The sequence below is a fragment of the Prionailurus viverrinus genome, chromosome B1 (genome assembly GCF_022837055.1).
Source record: "Prionailurus viverrinus isolate Anna chromosome B1, UM_Priviv_1.0, whole genome shotgun sequence".
Lineage (NCBI taxonomy): Eukaryota > Metazoa > Chordata > Mammalia > Carnivora > Felidae > Prionailurus > Prionailurus viverrinus.
In genome coordinates, this window is record NC_062564.1 from 74,203,435 (window position 1) to 74,223,545 (window position 20,111).

The 20,111-nt window shown below is 41.7% G+C and overlaps 1 protein-coding gene across 3 annotated transcripts in view; it reads right to left on the reverse strand.

Moving 5' to 3' along the window:
- TMEM131L (transmembrane 131 like) overlaps positions 1-20,111 on the reverse strand; it is a 169,796-nt gene that overhangs the window by 70,141 nt on the left and 79,544 nt on the right. For all 3 annotated transcript variants that reach the window (XM_047855382.1, XM_047855381.1, XM_047855380.1), the window contains exons 5-7: positions 15,242-15,365; positions 13,836-13,952; positions 12,391-12,501 (exon numbers count right to left, since the gene is read on the reverse strand). In XM_047855382.1, coding sequence (XP_047711338.1) covers positions 12,391-12,501; positions 13,836-13,952; positions 15,242-15,365 — 352 coding nt within the window. The remainder of the gene's footprint in view (positions 1-12,390; positions 12,502-13,835; positions 13,953-15,241; positions 15,366-20,111) is intronic.

Here is a 20,111-nt window from a genome sequence, read left to right on the forward strand (position 1 = left end):
ATGACAGATATACAGATGGGTGGCAGATTTTATAAATAAAGAAGCAACAAGGAGGGGTGCCTGGGTGCTCAGTTGGTTAAGGGTCTGACTCTTGGTTTTAGCTCAGGTCATGATCTCCTGGCTCCTGGGTTCGAGCCCTGCACCAGGCTGTGCACTGACAGTGCGGAGCCTGCTTGGGAATCCCTGTCTCCCCCTCTCTGTGCCCCTCTCTGGCATTCTCTCTCTCAAAAATAAACTTTAAAAAAAAAAGAAGAAGAAGAAGCAACAAGGGTATTCTCATTAAGGAGCTATGCTCTTATCTTGGGTTGAGTCAGAGAAGCAATTTGACAGAATTATTGCATGCACAAAGAAGGCAACCACTAAGGTCCGTCCTTGGAACAATCCGGTTCACTCTGGAAATCAAAGAGGTGCTAGAAGGTTAGGGAAACATGGTTTAGTCTTCCCATCAGAGCAAGATGAACAAAAAATAAAACAGAAAAGGCAGATTAATGAAACAAGAGGAAGAGAGGGCTCCCCTTAAAAGGAAGACTAACCTCTTAGGGAACAACCAGAGAGAACGTGAATGAGAAACGAGAAGGTACAGCCTTCTCTTGGGTACAGCCCAAGAGACATACAGAGAGATGGAGACAGCCTGGTATGTAACTGAAATAAGGGAGATAGAACTTTGTGCTTATTGGAGCTTAAAAATATAGGGGCGTCTGGGTGGCGCAGTCGGTTAAGCGTCCGACTTCAGCCAGGTCACGATCTCGCGGTCCGGGAGTTCGAGCCCCGCGTCAGGCTCTGGGCTGATGGCTCAGAGCCTGGAGCCTGTTTCCGATTCTGTGTCTCCCTCTCTCTCTGCCCCTCCCCCGTTCATGCTCTGTCTCTCTCTGTCCCAAAAATAAATAAACGTTGAAAAAAAAATTAAAATATATATATATATATAATGAAAGAATAAAAGCAAGATGTTAGCAGACTAGAATTGTTCCCCACAAAGGAATCAGGATTTGGTTATAGGAGGTATGGAGAAATGCACTTCTAAAGCCAGGATCAGAATCCATAGTAAGAGCAACTGAGGACTGAAACAGCTATACCCAGGGTTACACAGTCTTGGACAGGTTCGGGGGGGGGGGGGGGGGGCACTGGGGGCAAGCAGGAATATCAGAGCAGAATGCCCAGAGCATATTAGGTGGAGACACAGTTACTGCCCATGCCCTGGGGGAGCATTTTGAGAAGTTCATGGAAGTAGGACTCAGTCTAGAGAAGGCACAGCAAAAAGAGGAAACTCATTAAACAGGAACCAGGCCAGACTATCAAGACAGACTGACCCCAGGCCTGATTTAGATGTTGGTCTGATAGGTGAGCATCTCCTATGGAAGACCATCCAATGCAGGGAAGAGAAGATGTGTTTGAACAACAGATGCTTTCAGCAGACCCAGAACTTACTGATTTTATCTCTTTCCTTTAGGAGAACTCACAAGAAAATATCTAGGGAAACATCTAAAGAAAAAAAAAATCTAGATCAAAAAGTGAAAGAAAAAGGAAAAGGAACGAACCAATTCCAGAAAACAGTAGCAACTTTGCAGGTGTTAGAGAAAGAAAGAGAGCAATAAAAGAAGCTGGTTAAATGGCGAGAAACTCAACTGAGCCTTCCTGAGAGCAAGAGGGGACAGGAAAAGCATATCCTGGAGGCAGAGCCCACAAATGCAGAGAAAGAAGGGGCACACTCACAACCTGGAGGCCATGGTGAGCGGCTCCCGGCCAACATGCTGTCCCCACTAGGCCCCGAGCTTCCCAAATGTCAACAGCAGCTCCCCTCCAAGAACCTGAAAACAATGCCCCACTTGATGTAGGTGGGGCTAAAAGGGAAAGCCTTCTCTAAGAAGTAGGTCCCAGAAGCCTCAGTGAATCCACAGTAAGAGGCAATGGAAACAACTGTGTACACAGATCTCAATGCCCCTGCCCGGGCACCGTGGACACTCCATCCCTCAATAGGGTGTCCATGCCAGTCAGCACAGGAGTGCCAGAAACAAGGGCTTCCCGCAGAAAGAACAAAGACACACCTGTGACTGGCTGCGACCAGTGCCAAGTCCCAACTCTGAGGGGAGACCAGAGTGCCTCAGGGGCAACTTCCTGAGAGAGGAATACACAGGCTGCCGCCTTAGCCTCCTGACAAGCAATCTCTCCCCACGGAGTTTAAATGCAAGGTCTGAGAATCAAAACAACTGGCATAAACTAAAGCCAAAACCAAGGTGATGCTCTCCATCATCCATCCCTCCTTTCGGCAAAAATGAAGTACTGGGAACAATTCTGCTTAGAATCAGTCCCTTGAGGACTGGGATGGGAAGCATGTTTTGCAAACCCAGTGGATATATGGTTGATAATCTGATATTCCTACGTGTCTTAAGATTCTAGACTCAAGCAAGGCTCAAGAGAGACTCGATATTATTTCTAAAGATATTTTTTATCTTTAAGTAATCCCTACACCCAATGTAGGGCTCGAACTCACAACCCCAAAATCAAGAGTCACATGCACTATGGACTGAGCCAGTCAGGCGCCCCAAGAGACCTAATATTAAATTAATGTAACTTGTGAAACTCCAGGGAAGCCGCACACATCCTAGCGAGAGTGAGCCCCAGCTGCACACAGGCATGGACAACCTCTCTGGCGAAGACCAAATGAGTAAGAAATTGGGGAGGGCTTCAAATTCTTTTAATGTTAACTCACAAGCCAAGATAATTTGATATGGGACTATAGCCTTGAACTTTCACGTCTTGCCAGAGGACTGGATCTCTGAATTTAAAAAATTTCCAAGAGTTTCACAATAGGAGAGGGTTTATATTCAAAACTTTATTTTTACAGTTAATTGGTGAATACATTTTAGTTAGGTGCCAGGTACCAATTCTAAGCACTTTATATGCATGAATTTAGTCAATAGCTACAGCCATCCTATGAAGTAGTGCTATTATTATTTATCTTATAGATAAACTGAGACACAGAGAGGTTAGGTAATTTGACCAAGGTCACTCAGACATGACCAAGATTTTTACCCAGGTGGTCAGAATTCACTTTCTTATTCACTCTACCATGCATCTCTATGATGGGGCATCCTTTATGACTGGTATTTTTTTTTTTTATTGGAGTAGCTTTACTCTGTTATTTGAGCCCACTGCAAAAGCTCTGATAAGCTGTATTGGATATCATACTTGAAAAGAATTTGGAATGGGAAACAGATGGGGACATGAACTCTCAACCTTGACTCTAGTGTGGCTTTGGAAAAGATTATTAATGAATTATTCTAATCTATCTCAGAGCTTTCTAGGGGCAAACTCAACAATGCTCCCCAACAGGCTGAGGATAATCAAAGAAATGGGGGTTTGGGTCCAGTGGGAGGAGGAACAGGCTAAGGAAAGTGAGAACACAGTTGCCAGAAGCCTGCTGATCTCCTTGTCAGGGGAAGGGGGTACTCAGGCTTAATAAAAGGCAAGCCCAATGAGTCAAGGGTATAAAAAACTGAGGAATGTTACAAGGAAAGGATTCTCTTTTCCTAACTTCACTTGTCCTTTGGCCCCAAGTCTTCCTCTCCCCTTATAGGTAGGGGAGGGTTGCTTGTCAGTGGGCCACAGACCATGATGCTGTGCTGTAGGCAGTGAGGAGAAGGATAGGGGCTCAGAGGGGAGCTGCCTTCTTTCTCTCTACTCTGGAGAAGGGTGTCTGTCCTTCAGACTCAAACTCCCCTTCTGATGGGCTGCTCCACAATCCACCCGAGGGGACAGGGAATTAGTAACTGGCTCTCTGACCTCAGCTGATACATGAGAATGTGGCTCATCAGCAATATGAAGGTGGCATTTTCGTTCCCTAACTCCTGATTCTTATACATACATTAGTTCAGAACCATATGTTATTTATTGGGCACCTTCATATACCCCAACAAAAGTTTCTAGAACAGAGTATAATGAAAGTCTGAAAGAAGTAAAAAAAGATTCATATCTTACAACTTCTTAAATAACTGAGGTTATAGTTTCTTTTTAAGATCATTTATTCAAGTATCAAACATTTATTCACTGTACGTTATGTGGCCAGACTGCCAGGTGGTAAGAAAACAAACGTTGGCTAAGACAGGATTCCTGCACTTAAGGAGCTTACAATATTAGCAAAGGAAATGCATAAAAACAAAAGCTTCTAAATACTGTGTTTGCGATGCTAGGGATCTCTCATTTTCAGTAAAGAGCTAGTCAATTCTCCTGGAAGGCAAAAAAGACACAAGGTAATAATCACTGAGTTAAAGGAGGGACCAGGAAACTGATCAAGAACACTGTTCTCTCCTGCTAAGACAGTGGAGATTTTAAGGAAGCAACGGGGGGAAGACGGAGGGAAGGGGACTGCCTGCCCTGCAGGACACAGAAGAGAAACACCCGCCCCCCCACACACGTAGGTATCCTCTCTAGACTTTCCCTTGCTTCCTCCCTTCCTTCCACTCACCAGCTCCCACCCTCAACCCCTCCGGTCTCGGCTTCCCAAGTTCCCATCCCCTTGAATCATTCTCATTGGAATGAGATGAAAAAGAGAAAAATGTACAAATTTTAGCAATTTCCTTGCTTTTAAAAGCCATATTCGGAGGTAGGTAGGTAGAGGAAAATTAAGTAATGGCACATATTTACCTAACATACAGTAATAGCTTTCCAGAGTCTGACAGTCTATCATTTTTATGTAAAAAAAAAAAAAAATCAAACTTTCATCAGGCAAAGAAATGGTATTAAATATATTATTGATGTCACATGGATCTGTAGGAATTCTCAGCTGTCACACTCAGAAAATCTGTTTCTTTCATTTAACTAATGACGGAAGTCCATCAAGAAAACAGGACAGCTACAGAGGTTAAAGAACCTTTCCCTATTCTGTTTTCCATCTCCAAATCCTAGATGAGACTCTCGTACCTTATTTGTTAGTGAGAAATGTGCCCCCTTCTTTTCTGTCAAACTGTGATTGAAAAAACTTTCCTTGGTCCTCTCCCTATACTGATTTTACAGCTTCCCTTCCAGATTGCCACACTTAATTGACAGGGATCAGCACCTCAGCAGCCAAGAAAGAAGCAGGAAAACAACTTAGGGCACCTTCTCCCAGGCTGGCAGGAACCAGGCTCCACACAGACCTGGGGCCACAGCCCTTGCCTGACACCTGTCCCGGGCAGGCAGGCACAGGGGCCTGATGTCACCACTCCAAAAGCGAAGGCTGTGCCAGTCTCAAAAGGTTAGGAACTCCTGGTCTGAAATGCATTAGGTATCACGCAGCACACCCAGAAATAATCTCTCCTTTACTCAATCCAGCAACATTATGCTGTGATGGGAAGGGGAACCCTTCATTGTATACATGCACACTCAGGAAATACACTGAAAGGAAATGACAAAACATTTTTTAATGTTTTTGTTTGTTTTTATTTCTGAGACAGAGAGATACACAGAGTGTGAGCAGGGGAGGGAGGGAGCTGTCAGCACGAAGCCCAAGGTGGGGGTCGAACTCATGAACCACGAGATCATGACCGGAGCCAAAGGTGAACACTTAACCAACTGAGCCACCCAGGTGCCCACTAGGATATGACAAAATATTAATCCTAGTTACCTTTGCCGAGTGTGACTGTAGTCTTGGGGCTTATTTCTAATTTTTCACTTCTCTGGTTTCCCATGTTATGTTCTGATTACATAATAATTTTTGTATAATCACAATCTCACTTTTAGATAATGTGATAATATGGTATCATGTTAGGACACACACACACACTTTTATTTGGTGGGACTGTGTGTCATGTGTTTTCCTCTAACTTCAAAGCTTATCTGGGTTTCCCACACTGCCTTATCATTTTATCTTTAACAATAAACATTATTTTACAATGATTCTAATACCAATAACTAAGTTCCTGTAAATCTCTGAGACGAGCCTATCGTGATAGTGAACCTCTATGCCAGATCCTGAGATGATGCCAATTTCTAACACTGTTTTGCCCTTATAAATAAACCACTGAAACACTCCTCAAATCTCAACAGTCTGGAACCAAAATAGCACTGTAAAAAAACATTAAAAGGTAAAAACTCTCACTTTTTCACAAGCCTAGCACAACTGTATTTATGTATTCTATCCCACCATGTATTTTATAGTTACACTCACCAAGTATAACCTAGCTTATATTCTACTATTCCCTTGTCAGACAAAGCATCAGAATTATAACTTGGAAGAACTACTTAACAGTCTACATGTTGATATAATCACATTCATCAAATCCTCTTTCTACTGTCGAGCCTTTAAGCTGTCTCCATTGTTCTTCTGCCATTATAAAAATGTAGCCAAACCCCACATTTTATTTGACATTTATCTCTCATGGAACGTGAGTTACTAAGTCCACAGATGTGGAAGTCATCGCGACACTGAACTATACGTGGCGCAAATCCCTCGGCAGAGCGCGCTGGCACTGCCCATCCCAGCTCGGCTCTCGGCCTCCACCAGGTAACTTAAACTCTACGTCCATCCTACAGTTTCTAAAATAAGGATATTACCACCTGCCCTAGCAGTAAATCTGGTGAAGGTCAAAGTGGCTGATGTGGTGAAAAGGGGAAGTTATGCAAATCTTACATGTTACGACAGGTAGATACGCTATTTGGGGATCTCGACTCAGATGCCCACTGACTCACCTATTTATTAAAAACTGTGGGAGCCTCAATGTACTAAACACTAAGCTGATGTTGAGATTATAAAAATGAAAAAGAAACAGGCCCATGGAAGAGAGCCTCATGGAGGACGACACAGGATGACACCAAACGTTCAAGCAGGGGTCTGAACCACATGCCAGGGGGACTGGAACACAGACTTGCCCAGGGCCCAGGGGAGGCTGCGGAGGAGCTGACACCTGAACCAGGTCTCAGAGGAGGGAGCGAGAAGGACAATGAGGGTTAGAAGGGGGTGAAAGCCTATGAAGGAAAGGCAGTATGTAAAAAGGGATGGCCCGTTTCAACAGCGAGCGGTTTTGGAGGCCGGAGTGGAGAAGAGAAGGGCAGGACGTCTGAGGCTGGAGAGGAGGCTGGAGCAGGTGTCGAGGGCCTCATATGCCAAGCTCCGGGGCTCGGGCTTTATGCTGAAACCAACAGGGGCCCAGCTAGTACAGAGACCAGGGAAGCACTGAACAGCTTTGTCTGGGAGGACATGAGAGCAGCAGTGTGACACATGGAGCAGAGAATGACTGGGACAATAACCCGGGGGTCAAATAATGACAAGACTACAACAAAAGCAGAGGAACCTCAGACTTTTACTCAGACCCACTGCAACAGTGACCTCTCATCTGCTAGGAGCCCTCGCTTCATAAAGGGCCAAACAAATGAAAAAGAAGGGCCAGATGAAAAGGTTGAAAAAGAAAAAAGCAGACACACATGGGCAGCAGAGAGGCGAAAGGTATACCCTCCTCCCCACTGAACCTAGTGGCTGTTACAACACATCACCAAAAATCTAGATAGAAAAGAAATCACACACACACTCTGGTTTCCAGCAGAAGAAAGGGAGCCATTCAATCCGATTCAACTGAGCGGGAAAAACGCAAAAGTCAGATACCAATGGGTAAAGACACAAATAAAACGGACCAAAATGAGCCCAAAGTGCAAAAAAAAATGAGATAACATAACAATGATTATTGGCACCCTTGTTTATCCCATGAGATGGAGCTAAGGAAGCAAGTGAAAGCAAAGCTGACAATATCTTAATTTCTGCCCAAACCTTCTCACTCTCTAGCGTTCTAGCAGACCCACCTTCCAGCTCCCAACTGAACCAGAGTACCTCCCAAACCCTCTATCCCGTTTTGAGGGAAGCTGAACTCAACACTCACCTCAGATGATGGGTTCTTGACCAAAAAACAGAAAGAAGGAAAAACAGAAGAGCAAAATGAAGACATTTCTTTCTGAGAAAGCATAGCTGGCAATTATGGCCACTTAAACACAACACAAACACATATATGTATGAAGTTTAAATGCAAAAATATTATAGTCAGGGGCGCCTGGGTGGTTCAGTTGGTTAAGTATCTGACTCTCAGTTTTGGCTCAGGTCATGATCTCGTGGTTTGGGAGTTTGAGCTCCGCACTGGGCTCTGTGCTGACAGTGCAAAGCCTGCGTGGGATTCTCTCTCCCTCTCTCTCTGCCCCTCCCTGCTTTCTCTGTCTCTCAAAATAACTAAATGAACATCTTTAAAAAATGGGACTACTAGATACCCACACACAGAAGAATGAATTAGGATCCCCAGCTCACACTATACACTAAAATGTCAAAATGCATCATAGACCTAAATGTAAGAGATAAACTATAAAACTCTTTGAAGAAAACAAAGAGGTAAATCTTGGTAACTGTGGACCTTTTTAGATAGGACACTAAAAGCATAAGTTACAAAGGGAAAAACAGGCAAAACTGAAGTTCATCAAAACCGAACACTTCTGTACTTTAAACAACACCATCAAGAAAATGAAAAAACCAACACAGAATGAGAGAAGTATTTGCAAATCATGTACTTGATAAAGGCCTAGTATCAGAATATATAAAGAACATTTACATCTCAACAAGGACAAAACAAACAATCCAATTTTAAGGTGGGCAAAAGACTTGAATAGACATCTCTCCAAAAAAGATATACAAGTGACCAATAAGCACATTGAAAAGATGCTCAACATCATTAGTCATCAGGAAAATGCAAACCAAACACCTAAGCTATCACTTCGCATCCACTAGGATGTTCTTAAAAAACCAAAAAACATAAAATAAGTTTTGGTAAAGCTGTAGAAAAACTGGAATCCTCATATATTGCTGGTGAGACTGTAAAATGATACAACCATTTTTTGACAGTTACTCAAAATGTTAAACATATAATTACCATATGACCACAAAAGTCCACTCCTATGTACACACCCAAGAGAACAGTAAACATATGTCCACATGAACTTGTACAAAAATGTTCACTGCAACAGTTTCGATAATAGCCAAAAAGTGGAAACAAATCAAATTCCTGCCAATTGGTAAATGATGAAACAAAGTATGGTATGTCCATACAATGGTTCACTAGTATAGGGTAATAAAAAGAATAAAAGACTGATATGCGCTATGACATGAATGAAGCTTAAAAACATTAAGTGAAAGAAGCCAATCATGAAAGATCACACATTTCATTTATATGAAACATCCAGAAGAGACAAATCTATAGAGACAGAAAACTTAGGGGTGGTTGCCAGGAACTGCGGCCGTGGAAATGTTCTAAAATTAGACTACGGGGGTGGCTGCACAATTCTTGAATATACTAAAAACTGCCGAATGGATCAAGTCTGTGGTATGTGAGTTATAGCTCAATAAAGCTGTTAAAAAATAAATTAAAATGCAAAAAAAAAAAAAAAACAGAACAAAGAACCCCTGAAACTGCTCCCATGGGGAGAGCTACAGACGTCCCTCCAGCCGGAACTTCATCTGACCAGTGTTCACTGAGCGCCTCTGCCGGAGGCCCTGGGCTAGGTGTAGGGGACCCTGTGGAGAGCAACAGCAGACAGTCTCTGCTTCCACGGGGCTGCAATTTCACGGAGGGAAGGAAAGGGTGGCCGAGCAATGGGGATAAGCGTTCTAAGTGGGAAGAACACAGTTCTACGACAGTCCATCCAGGGACCTGAACTAGGATGGGGAGAGATGGCAAGACTCTCTGAAGAAGTGGAGCTTGAGCTGAAACAGAAAGGATGAAATCAGGGCTACTCCAGAGGACAGTTGGGGCGGGGGAATCTGAGGAAACTGCAGGCACAAAGGACGTGTGGAGGAGTGAAAACGGCATGGGTGAGCAAGCAGAGGAAGCAAGCAGAGGAAGACCACATGACGGTAGAGAAACAGCAGCCAGACCATGCAAGGCCTTAGAGCCACACTAAGAACCTGGTTTTAAATCCTGAGACCTGCAGGAATACACTGAAAGGTGTTAAGCAGATGACTAGTGTGGTCCAACTTGCATTTTAGGAAAAGAGACTTTTGAAAGGGCCAGACTAGATGCTGGCAGATCTGTTAAGGGGCCACTGGAGTAGACTGGGAAAGAGATGATGACAGCCTGGATGCAGGAAAACAGGCAGCAGGCATCACGGTCAGCAGATAAGATCTGCCAGGTACAATGCATATAACGTGCAAGCTCTCCTCATAGCAAGGTCTCTCACAGGCTTCGTAGAGAGGCCTGCATGGTCATTGCCTCTTTCCCTTAATTCTCTGTATCCTTAAATTAACCCCTACTAAGATATCTGAACACCTGTCTCTGTTTCACTACTTTTATCACCACTAATACAGCATCTGGCATTCAAAGCTTCCAGTCTCAGTAACCAGAGAAACCTGGCCATTCTCAGCCACCCCCTTTGCTGAAGGACAGCCGAGATAAGGCTAAAAACATTCAGCAGGAAAAACCCATGCTATCAGCATATGCAAGTTACACTTACCCCAGCCCTTTCAACCCCTTACAAAAATGCAAGTCAGTTCAGATCATTTTTATGCTAGAAACCGTTCAATACAAGGGCACTTGAGTGGCTCAGTTGGTTACAGTCAGACTCGTTTTCGGCTCAGGTCATGATCTCACCATGCAAGAGTTCAAGCCCCACATCGGGCTCTGCACTGCCTGCTTGAGATATTCTCTCTCTCTCTCTCTTTCTCTCTGCCTTCCCCTGTTTGCTCTCTCTCTCTGAAAAGAAATAAACTTAAAAAAAAAAGTTCAATACATCCCCATTGGTCTTAGGATTTAAACCAAATCCAAATGTACAAACTAAAAGAAATCTTCCTTAAAATCCTGGGAGGAAGGGCTATTCAGTTTTATCAAAGTAAAAATAATACCAAAAATTCCCAAGAATTATCTAAGTGATGACAAATCTCCCAGACATTACATTACAGGTAAATTAGTTTTATTTGTCTTCTCACTGGAATGTAAGCTCCAGGAAGATGGAAATACTAAACCAGTGCCTGCCCACAGCAGAGGAAGACTACTGAATGAAGGAAAGCCCCAGGCACTACTGGGACTGACACAAAGTTCTAAGCAATATTCTTTATTCACTAATCAGAAAGAAAGGGTCAGTAAGGTGATACACTGGTTCAAGACTTTTCTTGGAGCGCCTGGGTGGCTCAGTGGGTTAAGCGTCTGACTTCGGCTCAGGTCACTATCTCATGGTTCATGAGTTTGAGCCCCACGTTGGGCTCTGTGCTGACAGCTCAGAGCCTAGAGCCGGCTTCGGATTCTGTGTCTCCCTCTCTCTCTGCCCTTCCCCTGCTCATGCTCTGTCTCTCTCTCTCTCTCTCTCTCTCTTTCTCTCTCTCTCTCTCTCTCAAAAAAACAAACATATATATATATATAAAAGGAATTTTCTCAATTTCAAAAGTTAGCCATAGTTACAAGGAAATAAGTCAAAGGGGAAAAGTGGTCAAACTTATACACTATAAATGAAATGCATATTAAAACAACGTTAAGGTATCATTACAGCCGACCCTTGAATACCATGGGTTGAACTGTGCAGGTCCACTGATATGCAAATTTCTTCAATAAATAGAGAACAGTACTGTAAATGTATTTCTCTTCCTTATGATTTTCTTAGTAACATTTTTCCTAGCTTACTTTATTATAAGAATACAGTATATAATACATACAACACAGAATACGTGTTAATCAACTATTTATGTTATCTGTAGGGCTTCCGGTTAACAGCAGGCTGCCAGCAGTCAAGTTTCTGGGGAGTCAAAAGTTATACACAGATTTTGAACTGCATTGAGGGTTGATACTCATAGCCTCTGCACTGCTCAAGGGTCATCTGGATATACACTCTAAAACATCAAAAACATTTCTTTCCACTGAGTCACACTCAAGAAAGGCTAGGACTAGGGAGAGGGGAAGATAGTAAGACATTCCTGAAAAAATATCATTACTAGTGACCATAGCAGTCTGTCTTCTTGAAAAGCAACCTGGCAATATTTAACAAGCTCTATAAAATGGTTCATGGTCTTGAACTACAGACACTCTCTTTACAAAATATATCCTGAGGAGACGGGTAATCCAAAAAGGAAATAAAAAAACTTATAAAACATGTACATGGACTAATGGTAGTAATAACGAAAAACTGGAAACACTTCAAGTGATCAAAAACAAGATAAAGCCAACTATGACAAAGCAACACTATGGACTATACAGCCTTTCAAAAGAAGAACATGGATTCCACTGACACAACATCAGGATTTTTTCAAAAAGCGGAAAATAGTAAAATCCCAATTCTAAAAGCTGGTGAGTTTAACATCTCTAGCAATCCTATATAAAAAGGGCTGTAAAAGATACATAACTTTAGAAGACTACAAAGTTTGGCGTTTGCTAGAATTCAAAATAAATCCACCATTAAAATTACCTGGGTTTGTGAAAGCTGAATGCTCTGAACCTGTGGGAGCAGAAAATAAGCATTTGGTAGCTGTTTTGCAGACCCTTCTGTAGAGATTCTTCGAGTGCCAATTCCAGAAACCTTCAGAAAAAAAAGAAGTTAATTCCTCCTCTATTTGTTTTGAAACATATTTGCTGTAATGTTTAAATACCTTTCCAAAGGCAATCTGTATTCACCACCTTGACCTTTAACACGGTATTAATCCAGGGGCACCCAGGTGGCTCAGTTGGTTAAGCACCCGACTTCAGCACAGGTCATGATCTCACGGTTCGTGAGTTCAAGCCCTGCATTGGGCTCTGTGCTGACAGCTCAGAGCCTGACGCCTGCTTCAGACTCTGTGTCTCCCTCTCTCCACCCCTCCCCTGCTTGTGCGCGCGCTCTCTCTCAAAAATAAATAAATTAATCAATTAATTAATTAATTGCTTAAAGACTGTATTAATCCTTGGGGCGCCTGGGTGGCTCAGTCGGTTAAGTGTCCGACTTCGGCTCAGGTCATGATCTCACGGTCCGTGAGTTCAAGCCCCGCATCAGGCTCTGTGCTGACAGCTCAGAGCCTGGGGCCTGCTTCAGATTCTTTGTCTCCCTCTCTCTCTGACCCTCCCCCGTTCATGCTCTGTCTCAAAAATAAATAAACATTAAAAAATAAAATTTAAAGACTGTATTAATCCAGTTACTATATTTATCTCCGTCTACAAAAGAAAGTAACAAAAGTTGCTACATTTAAGCTCAATGTTCCTCACTGTAGCAAAGCTTTTCAGATATAGACAATTTTTCCATTAGGGAAACAAGTGTTAAATGGAATCCAATAATAAATAATAATGAAAATGACAGATCTTGGCTTGATGCTACGTCGTATTAAATAAGTCACAGATACCACTTAAGATAAAGATTCCTAACTACTTTTGTGAACAACGACAAAAAGATTCTTCACTCTCCATCCCTGGTGCCTTGATATCAATAGTAAGCTCCCTGAGAACTGGCCCCCAAACATGCAATCCTTGTCCCCTGATCAGAAATATTCCCGAGCCTAGAAGGGACGAAGGCAAAATCAGTAGAGACTGCCTTTATAGCTCCTCCCTCTGGACTGCTCATGAGGTGAGGGCAGAGAGTTCTGAAAGTACACTCTATTTTATAACAGAAACAGAATACGGTAGACTTCTGTGTTTTGTTCCAATGTCCTTCAGAGATTCATGGTGAGAGTTACAGCTCTGTACTCTGAGCCGAAGACAGTCCCATGTGTGTGGCATGGGATGCAGAAGAAGGGTGAAAGCTGGTGAGTGTAACATCACTAACGATCTTATATTCTAATAACATAAGCCAGGTGGCAACATTTCCAAAAGTCTTTTACAAAACATCCAAACCCCTTTGTTAAATCAACAACAAAATCATGGGACAAGAGGGAAAAACTTACTTACACGATAGGGAAGGACTCCATACGAGGAGGTATTAATAAATAAAGAACTTTCAATGCTTCCTTCTTCGGTAGGTAAGAAAATAATTCTGAAGGACGTTTTCCCCATTGCTGGAATTACCTGAAAGAAAGGTACCAAATTAGCCATTGGGAATGGCCCTCTTTAAAAGATGTCTTTCAGAGACTTTCTTTTTGACAATTTCTGTTAACAGATGTCTGCATATCTGTACCCTTGATTCAGAAGTATCATGAATCCTTAGGAATCCCCCAAATGCAACAAAATCCAACAATCTAAGAAGGTATCGAAGGACATACCACAGACTTACAGCAAGGCAGCTGCCGAGTGCTTTCACTTTGGACTGGGAACCCTGTGCCCTCACATCCTTCCTTTTCCCTCCTCTTCTGCACCCACGTGTGTTCAACGGCCTTTATCGAACACAGTTCTAACCTTACTTAAGTAGAAGGAGCCACCAATGTGCAAACCTGGCAATACCTAATAAAAATCGGAAGCTGCATTTATCTGGGCAATCATAAACAGAATAGTGGACTTCCTCTTACACCATTTCCTTGGTCTTATATTTAAAAGAAAAAAAGTATACCAGGTAGACATCAGTACACTAAATAAACAAATAAATAAAACCCACCAGTGACTGGGATCTTCAAAGACCACTGAAATCTACACTACTAGAACACCAGGGTCTGGAGCTCTCTGTTACGGTGCGAATTAACTTTATAAGGAGCCATTCACTGCCTCCTACTCCTACACTTAGAAAGGAGTCCAATTCTAGTCAGTGTGCCAGGCAAAGAGACCATGACTATAAAACTTGTATTAATTACTAAATGCTTCAGCATTTGTAGTCATTTCAAGACACATAATACTATATTTCTTTTTTTTTTTTTAATTTTTTTTTTCAATGTTTATTTTATTTTTTGGGGACAGAGAGAGACAGAGCATGAACGGGGGAGGGGCAGAGAGAGAGAGGGAGACACAGAATCGGAAACAGGCTCCAGGCTCTGAGCCATCAGCCCAGAGCCCGACGCGGGGCTCGAACTCACGGACCGCGAGATCGTGACCTGGCTGAAGTCAGACGCTTAACCGACTGCGCCACCCAGGCGCCCCAATACTATATTTCTTTAACCATGAAAAAGTCCCATTAAATACACAAACATTATACTTTGTTTAGACTCTAAACTTTTTTTTCCATGTTTTTTTTCCATGTAGATACCAAGAGCCACCAAAATTATGAACAACTGAAAAAATAAATGCTAAAGCAAACACACAGAAGGGAAGAGTTTGGGTAGCAGAAAAGGGGGAGACAGGGAGCAGAAAGTAAAAACTTCAGGCCAAAGAAAGCAAGAAAATCTGGCAGCCTGCCACAGCATAGTTTCCAAGAGTACATCAACACTTACCCTGCAATGAACAGGAGGCACATGAAAATGTCTAGCAGCTGTAAACACTGAATTCACCACGACCTCACTATCCCTACTAGGGTTGTAAGCATAGAGAATCTTTGCTGCAGGGTGACCCAGGAACCTAGGAGGGGAACAAGGAGAAAAAAAAACCAATGGATTATGTGGTTCTAAATATAGCTATCCATCCACCCATCCCTCCACCCACACACATTGTATATATACTTTAATCCCAGAAAGCTGTTGATGTTCGTTAAAGTTAAAAGCAACAATTATTAAATCCTGTTATTACTAAAACATTCAATCCACAAAAACTTTTTAAAGAATCCTTTCTTTTACAAGACACACTTAATGCCAACCAATGGTAACGCCTCACTGACTTTTGTGTTAGAAGAATTCAACACACATGGGCCATTAAATGCTTGCAAATACTCAGAGTAGGAAATAGGTACTCGCTCTGACTCAAATGAAAATACGTTTAGGTAAGAAACTGTACTCAGAAAAACCCAGTTTTTTTAGGGTTTCTTCTCTGAGTAATAAGTTTAAAGAGGCTTTCCAGGGGAATGGATTTCAACTCACAAAGGGACTTTATCAAGCCTTATGAAAGGAAAACTTAATTGTTGCTAAAGACCATTCTTCTGAGAAAAATGAAAACTCAGCAGCACTTTCTAGCACTTGCTCTTATCCATTCAAATCATGAGTCTTGTAGAAAACCCTGATGAAAGCTTTGGCTCCTCCCTCCACAAACGGGCACACACAAAAGTTTTACACACGGCTCAAAAATGCTTGTGCACTAAGGTAAGAATGTCTGCTTTCCAGCAAACACCCTGAGAAGGACGCCCATGTTAATTCTTTCTTTCCTCTGCTTTCTATCCACAAGACTAGCAAAGGAACTGCAAGGGAACAGAGAGCACTCTCTGGCCAACCTACCTGCCATGTTCCCTGGAATCATTTACCTCCGATTCCTACTGCCCAATACCAAATTCATTCCACTTAACTCACATTGTCAAAAACAGAGAGCCAGTGAAAGTTTCACTGAAGCCATTTCTCCAGTTTTAATGCCCTCAGTAGCAGAGACCCAAATATACTGCTCTCCTAAATATGGCCTAGAAATAAAACTATATTTTAAGCTCAGCAAAAATTCATCTACCTTACGCTTGCGTTTCTCTGATTTTATTCTGACTTCTCTGACACTAAGAATTGTGTGTTTTAAGGAAAATTAAGTGCGTGCTGTCTGTCTTACGTGTAACAGTGGGATTTCCAAACTATTATACGACCGCCATCAAATCTCTCACATTCTTCTTCCAGCTTTCCTCCTACTTTTTTTTCAAGATTTTATTTTTAAGTAGTCTCTACACCCAACATGGGGCTTGAACTCACGACCCCAAGATCAAGAGTCGCATGCTCTACAGACTGAGTCAGCCAAGCCAAGCGCCAACGCCCCCACTACTTTTAATCACAAGTCTTAACTGAAGGTTTAATACAGCCAATGTGTTATTTTCAAAAACGGGTTCTTTACACTCAGTGATAAATAAAATATACATCAGTGTGATCAAAACCTTGATATTTTTTTAGTGTTTGTAGCTAATACAACTAAAAATATTTTAGACTACCATGAGCACAAAAGGTCACCTCAGGGAGTCCTGCTTGGGGAGGATGGGGCTCACATTTGTCTTTTCCTTCCATTAAATTAAAAAAATAAAGACTTCCATGGTTTTAGGTTATAGGTAAATAATACGATTCAATCAGCAAAGCTATTAATACTTGTCCTCAAAGCTTTATCTCCCATTCATATCACTGGAATATAAGATTTTTAGTTCAAAAAAATACAAATGTTTCCCAGACGAAAACACATTAAAAAATTGTACTGCAAAACTGCAACTCTAGGGAGCCCAGTGACTGTGTTCCCCCAGAAACCTCACCAGACCTGACCCAGACCTGGTTACCATTGGGCTATTTTTATACTATGTTTTTTAATTCTATTTTTAAAAGCGTTATGAGGATAAGAATTTCCTTCACTAGTGACAACTGGAAGGTACTCTTTAATTTAATACTACAAAAGAATGATTAAAATCTTTTAGGAATGATTAGTACTTTTAATCTCAGGACCAGTGGGATATTAACCCTTAACAACAAATCCTACAAAGTGGATTGTAGGCAGAAGGCAGCTGCCAGGAGGCAGCTGGATAACACTCCCCTGGTTCTGCATCCCAGAGGAAAACCAAAGCTATGAAAAAGGGATGGGGTTTGCCTAAGGTCAACTTCAAAATAAACAATAGCAAAAGCTGAACAAGGGCAGTGAAGAAATCAGAAGGAGAACACTTGGGTTTGAATCTAATGCCTATAAATTAGACCATTTGTTAAAAGTAAGGTAAAACTTGACTAATTTTAGAAGTGTTCTAATTGACTACGTTTGTTATTGAGACTTTTTTAAAACTTCAGCAAAAATAATTTATTCCCTTAATCATATCCTAGATCTCGCTTATTAAAAAAAATAGCATGGTATGTGCTGACTTAGAAATGAGAAGACAATTCTAAGATTTATTCTGTTACTTCTAGCAAAATGCCCTTGGGCAAAATACATTACTTCTTAGCAAGAAATACATAAGCATCTGTAGTCCATGCTCAAATATAGAGATATTTGAAAATCTCACACAGACACACACGCACGTGCCTCTCTGTATGTGTGTGTGTCACTCTCTCAGATTATACCTACCTCCACTAGTCCACTATCCTTCTAGGATTGATATAAAACTCAACTGACAAGAGACATGATTGTACTTTGAGAACTTTATATAAAGTACTACATACACAAAACTGTATCATCCAAAGATGATTCAAGTCTAAAATGTAGTAACCTTTTTGGGGGTGCCTGGGTGGCTCATTTGATTAAGTATCTGACTCTTGGTTTCAGCTCAGGTCATGATCTTGCAGTTCGTGAGTTCGAGCCACACATCGGGCTCTGCGCTGACAGCAGAACCTGCTTGGGATTCTCTCTCTCCCCCTTTCTCTCTGCCCCTCCCCCACTCGCTCTGTCTCTCTCAAAGTAAACTCAAAAAAAATTTTTTTTAATGTATAAAGATTTTAAACATTTGTTTTTCAACCTGCTTCCAGTTATGGGGACCAGAAACTGATGCATATAGCTAATTAACATATGTTGCTAATACATCTATACATTCATGTGCATTGATCACAGGATTTTTATCTTACCAAAGAGTAAACATATTATAGATAGCCAACATACTATGAACTGGAGTTGTTATCCTGATCTAATTGTACTTACTATATCCATCTTATTACATCTACCAATCTGTAATATATATATTTTTAAAAGTAGGTCCTGGGGGCGCCTGGGTGGCGCAGTCGATTAAGCGTCCGACTTCAGCCAGGTCACGATCTCGCGGTCCATGAGTTCGAGCCCCGCGTCGGGCTCTGGGCTGATGGCTTGGAGCCTGGAGCCTGTTTCCGATTCTGTGTCTCCCTCTCTCTCTGCCCCTCCCCCGTTCATGCTCTGTCTCTCTCTGTCCCAAAAATGAATAAACGTTGAAAAAATAAAAAAATAAAAATAAAAAAAGTAGGTCCTGCACTAAAATTTCTTTTTACGATAAAGACTGTTCACAAAAGCGATCTCTCAGAATTTGCAACCAATGAGTTTTTATTATAAATTCAGCTTTGAACGTTTCTTTACCTAACAGTAAAGGTGTAAAAAACTCAAACACCAAAAAGCAGACACCTCAAATCTTGTAAAATCAGCAAGCTCCCCTCACACTTTTCTCTCTTCTTCCTTTACAGAATCTCCTTTAAAAGCTCAACAAGAAACTTTTATATTTAAAGTTCATTCTTCCTTCACCTTAGGGCTAATCTTTTGATGATCAGAAGGAAAGGGAAAGAAGGAAATCCAGATGAATAAAGGAGGGCACACCAGGAGACCACCACTAACTCACCCCAGATGCTCTCCTATCACCACGCCTATTTCATTCACATAACTTCTCTTGTAACTCAAATAAGCTCTTCGTAAAACTGAACTGATGTTCCAGGCTGCTGAAATAAGCAGAGCTTTGACACCTAAAACACTCTTTTACTTCCATACCTGAAACTCCACTCACGTGAAATTGCATCTATTCAGTTCTGCAATATTCTGCATCCGGGGAGTTTAACATTTTAAGTTTCAAACTTCAAACGCTTGTTAAGTGTCACAGCCAACAAGAGTCCTTAAGTCCCTTCTGCACAGTGTCACCATGCTCTTTATTTCTCCAAGTTCCCAGATTAGCCCCACAACCAACACTCAGATCACATTCCCTTCATCTTAACGGTTCTTAACACAATGCACTCAGCTTATGTGTGCTCTTCTCCACTTAACGTCTTTCCAAAGTCTTAACTGTGGTAACTAATGTTTGTACATGCAATTGTAAATCCCACAGCATCACAAGCAGTAAAAATAAGCAGATGAATCTAATTAAAAGAATCTAGGGGCGCCTGGGTGGCTCAGTGGGTTAAGCGTCCAACTTCAGCTCAGGTCATGATCTCATGGTTTTTGAGTTTGAGCCCCTCATCGGGCTCTGTGATGACAGTATGGAGCCTGTTTGGGATTCTCTCTCTCTCTCCCTCTTTCTCATTCTCTCTCTCTCCCTCTTTCTCTCTGCTCCTTCCCATTTGCGCTTGTGCAATGCTTGTGCGCTTGTGCATGCGCTTGTGCATGCTCTCTCTTTCAAATAAAAAAAAGAAAAAAAAGAACTCAGAAACCATCAATATTTAGTGTTTTCATTATACAATAACCTGATTTGCTATAGAAAAACCAGGAGTTAATACTGACTTCTTATCAAATTCTAATCACTATAAAATATTATAAGGTATCTTTATTAATAACTGA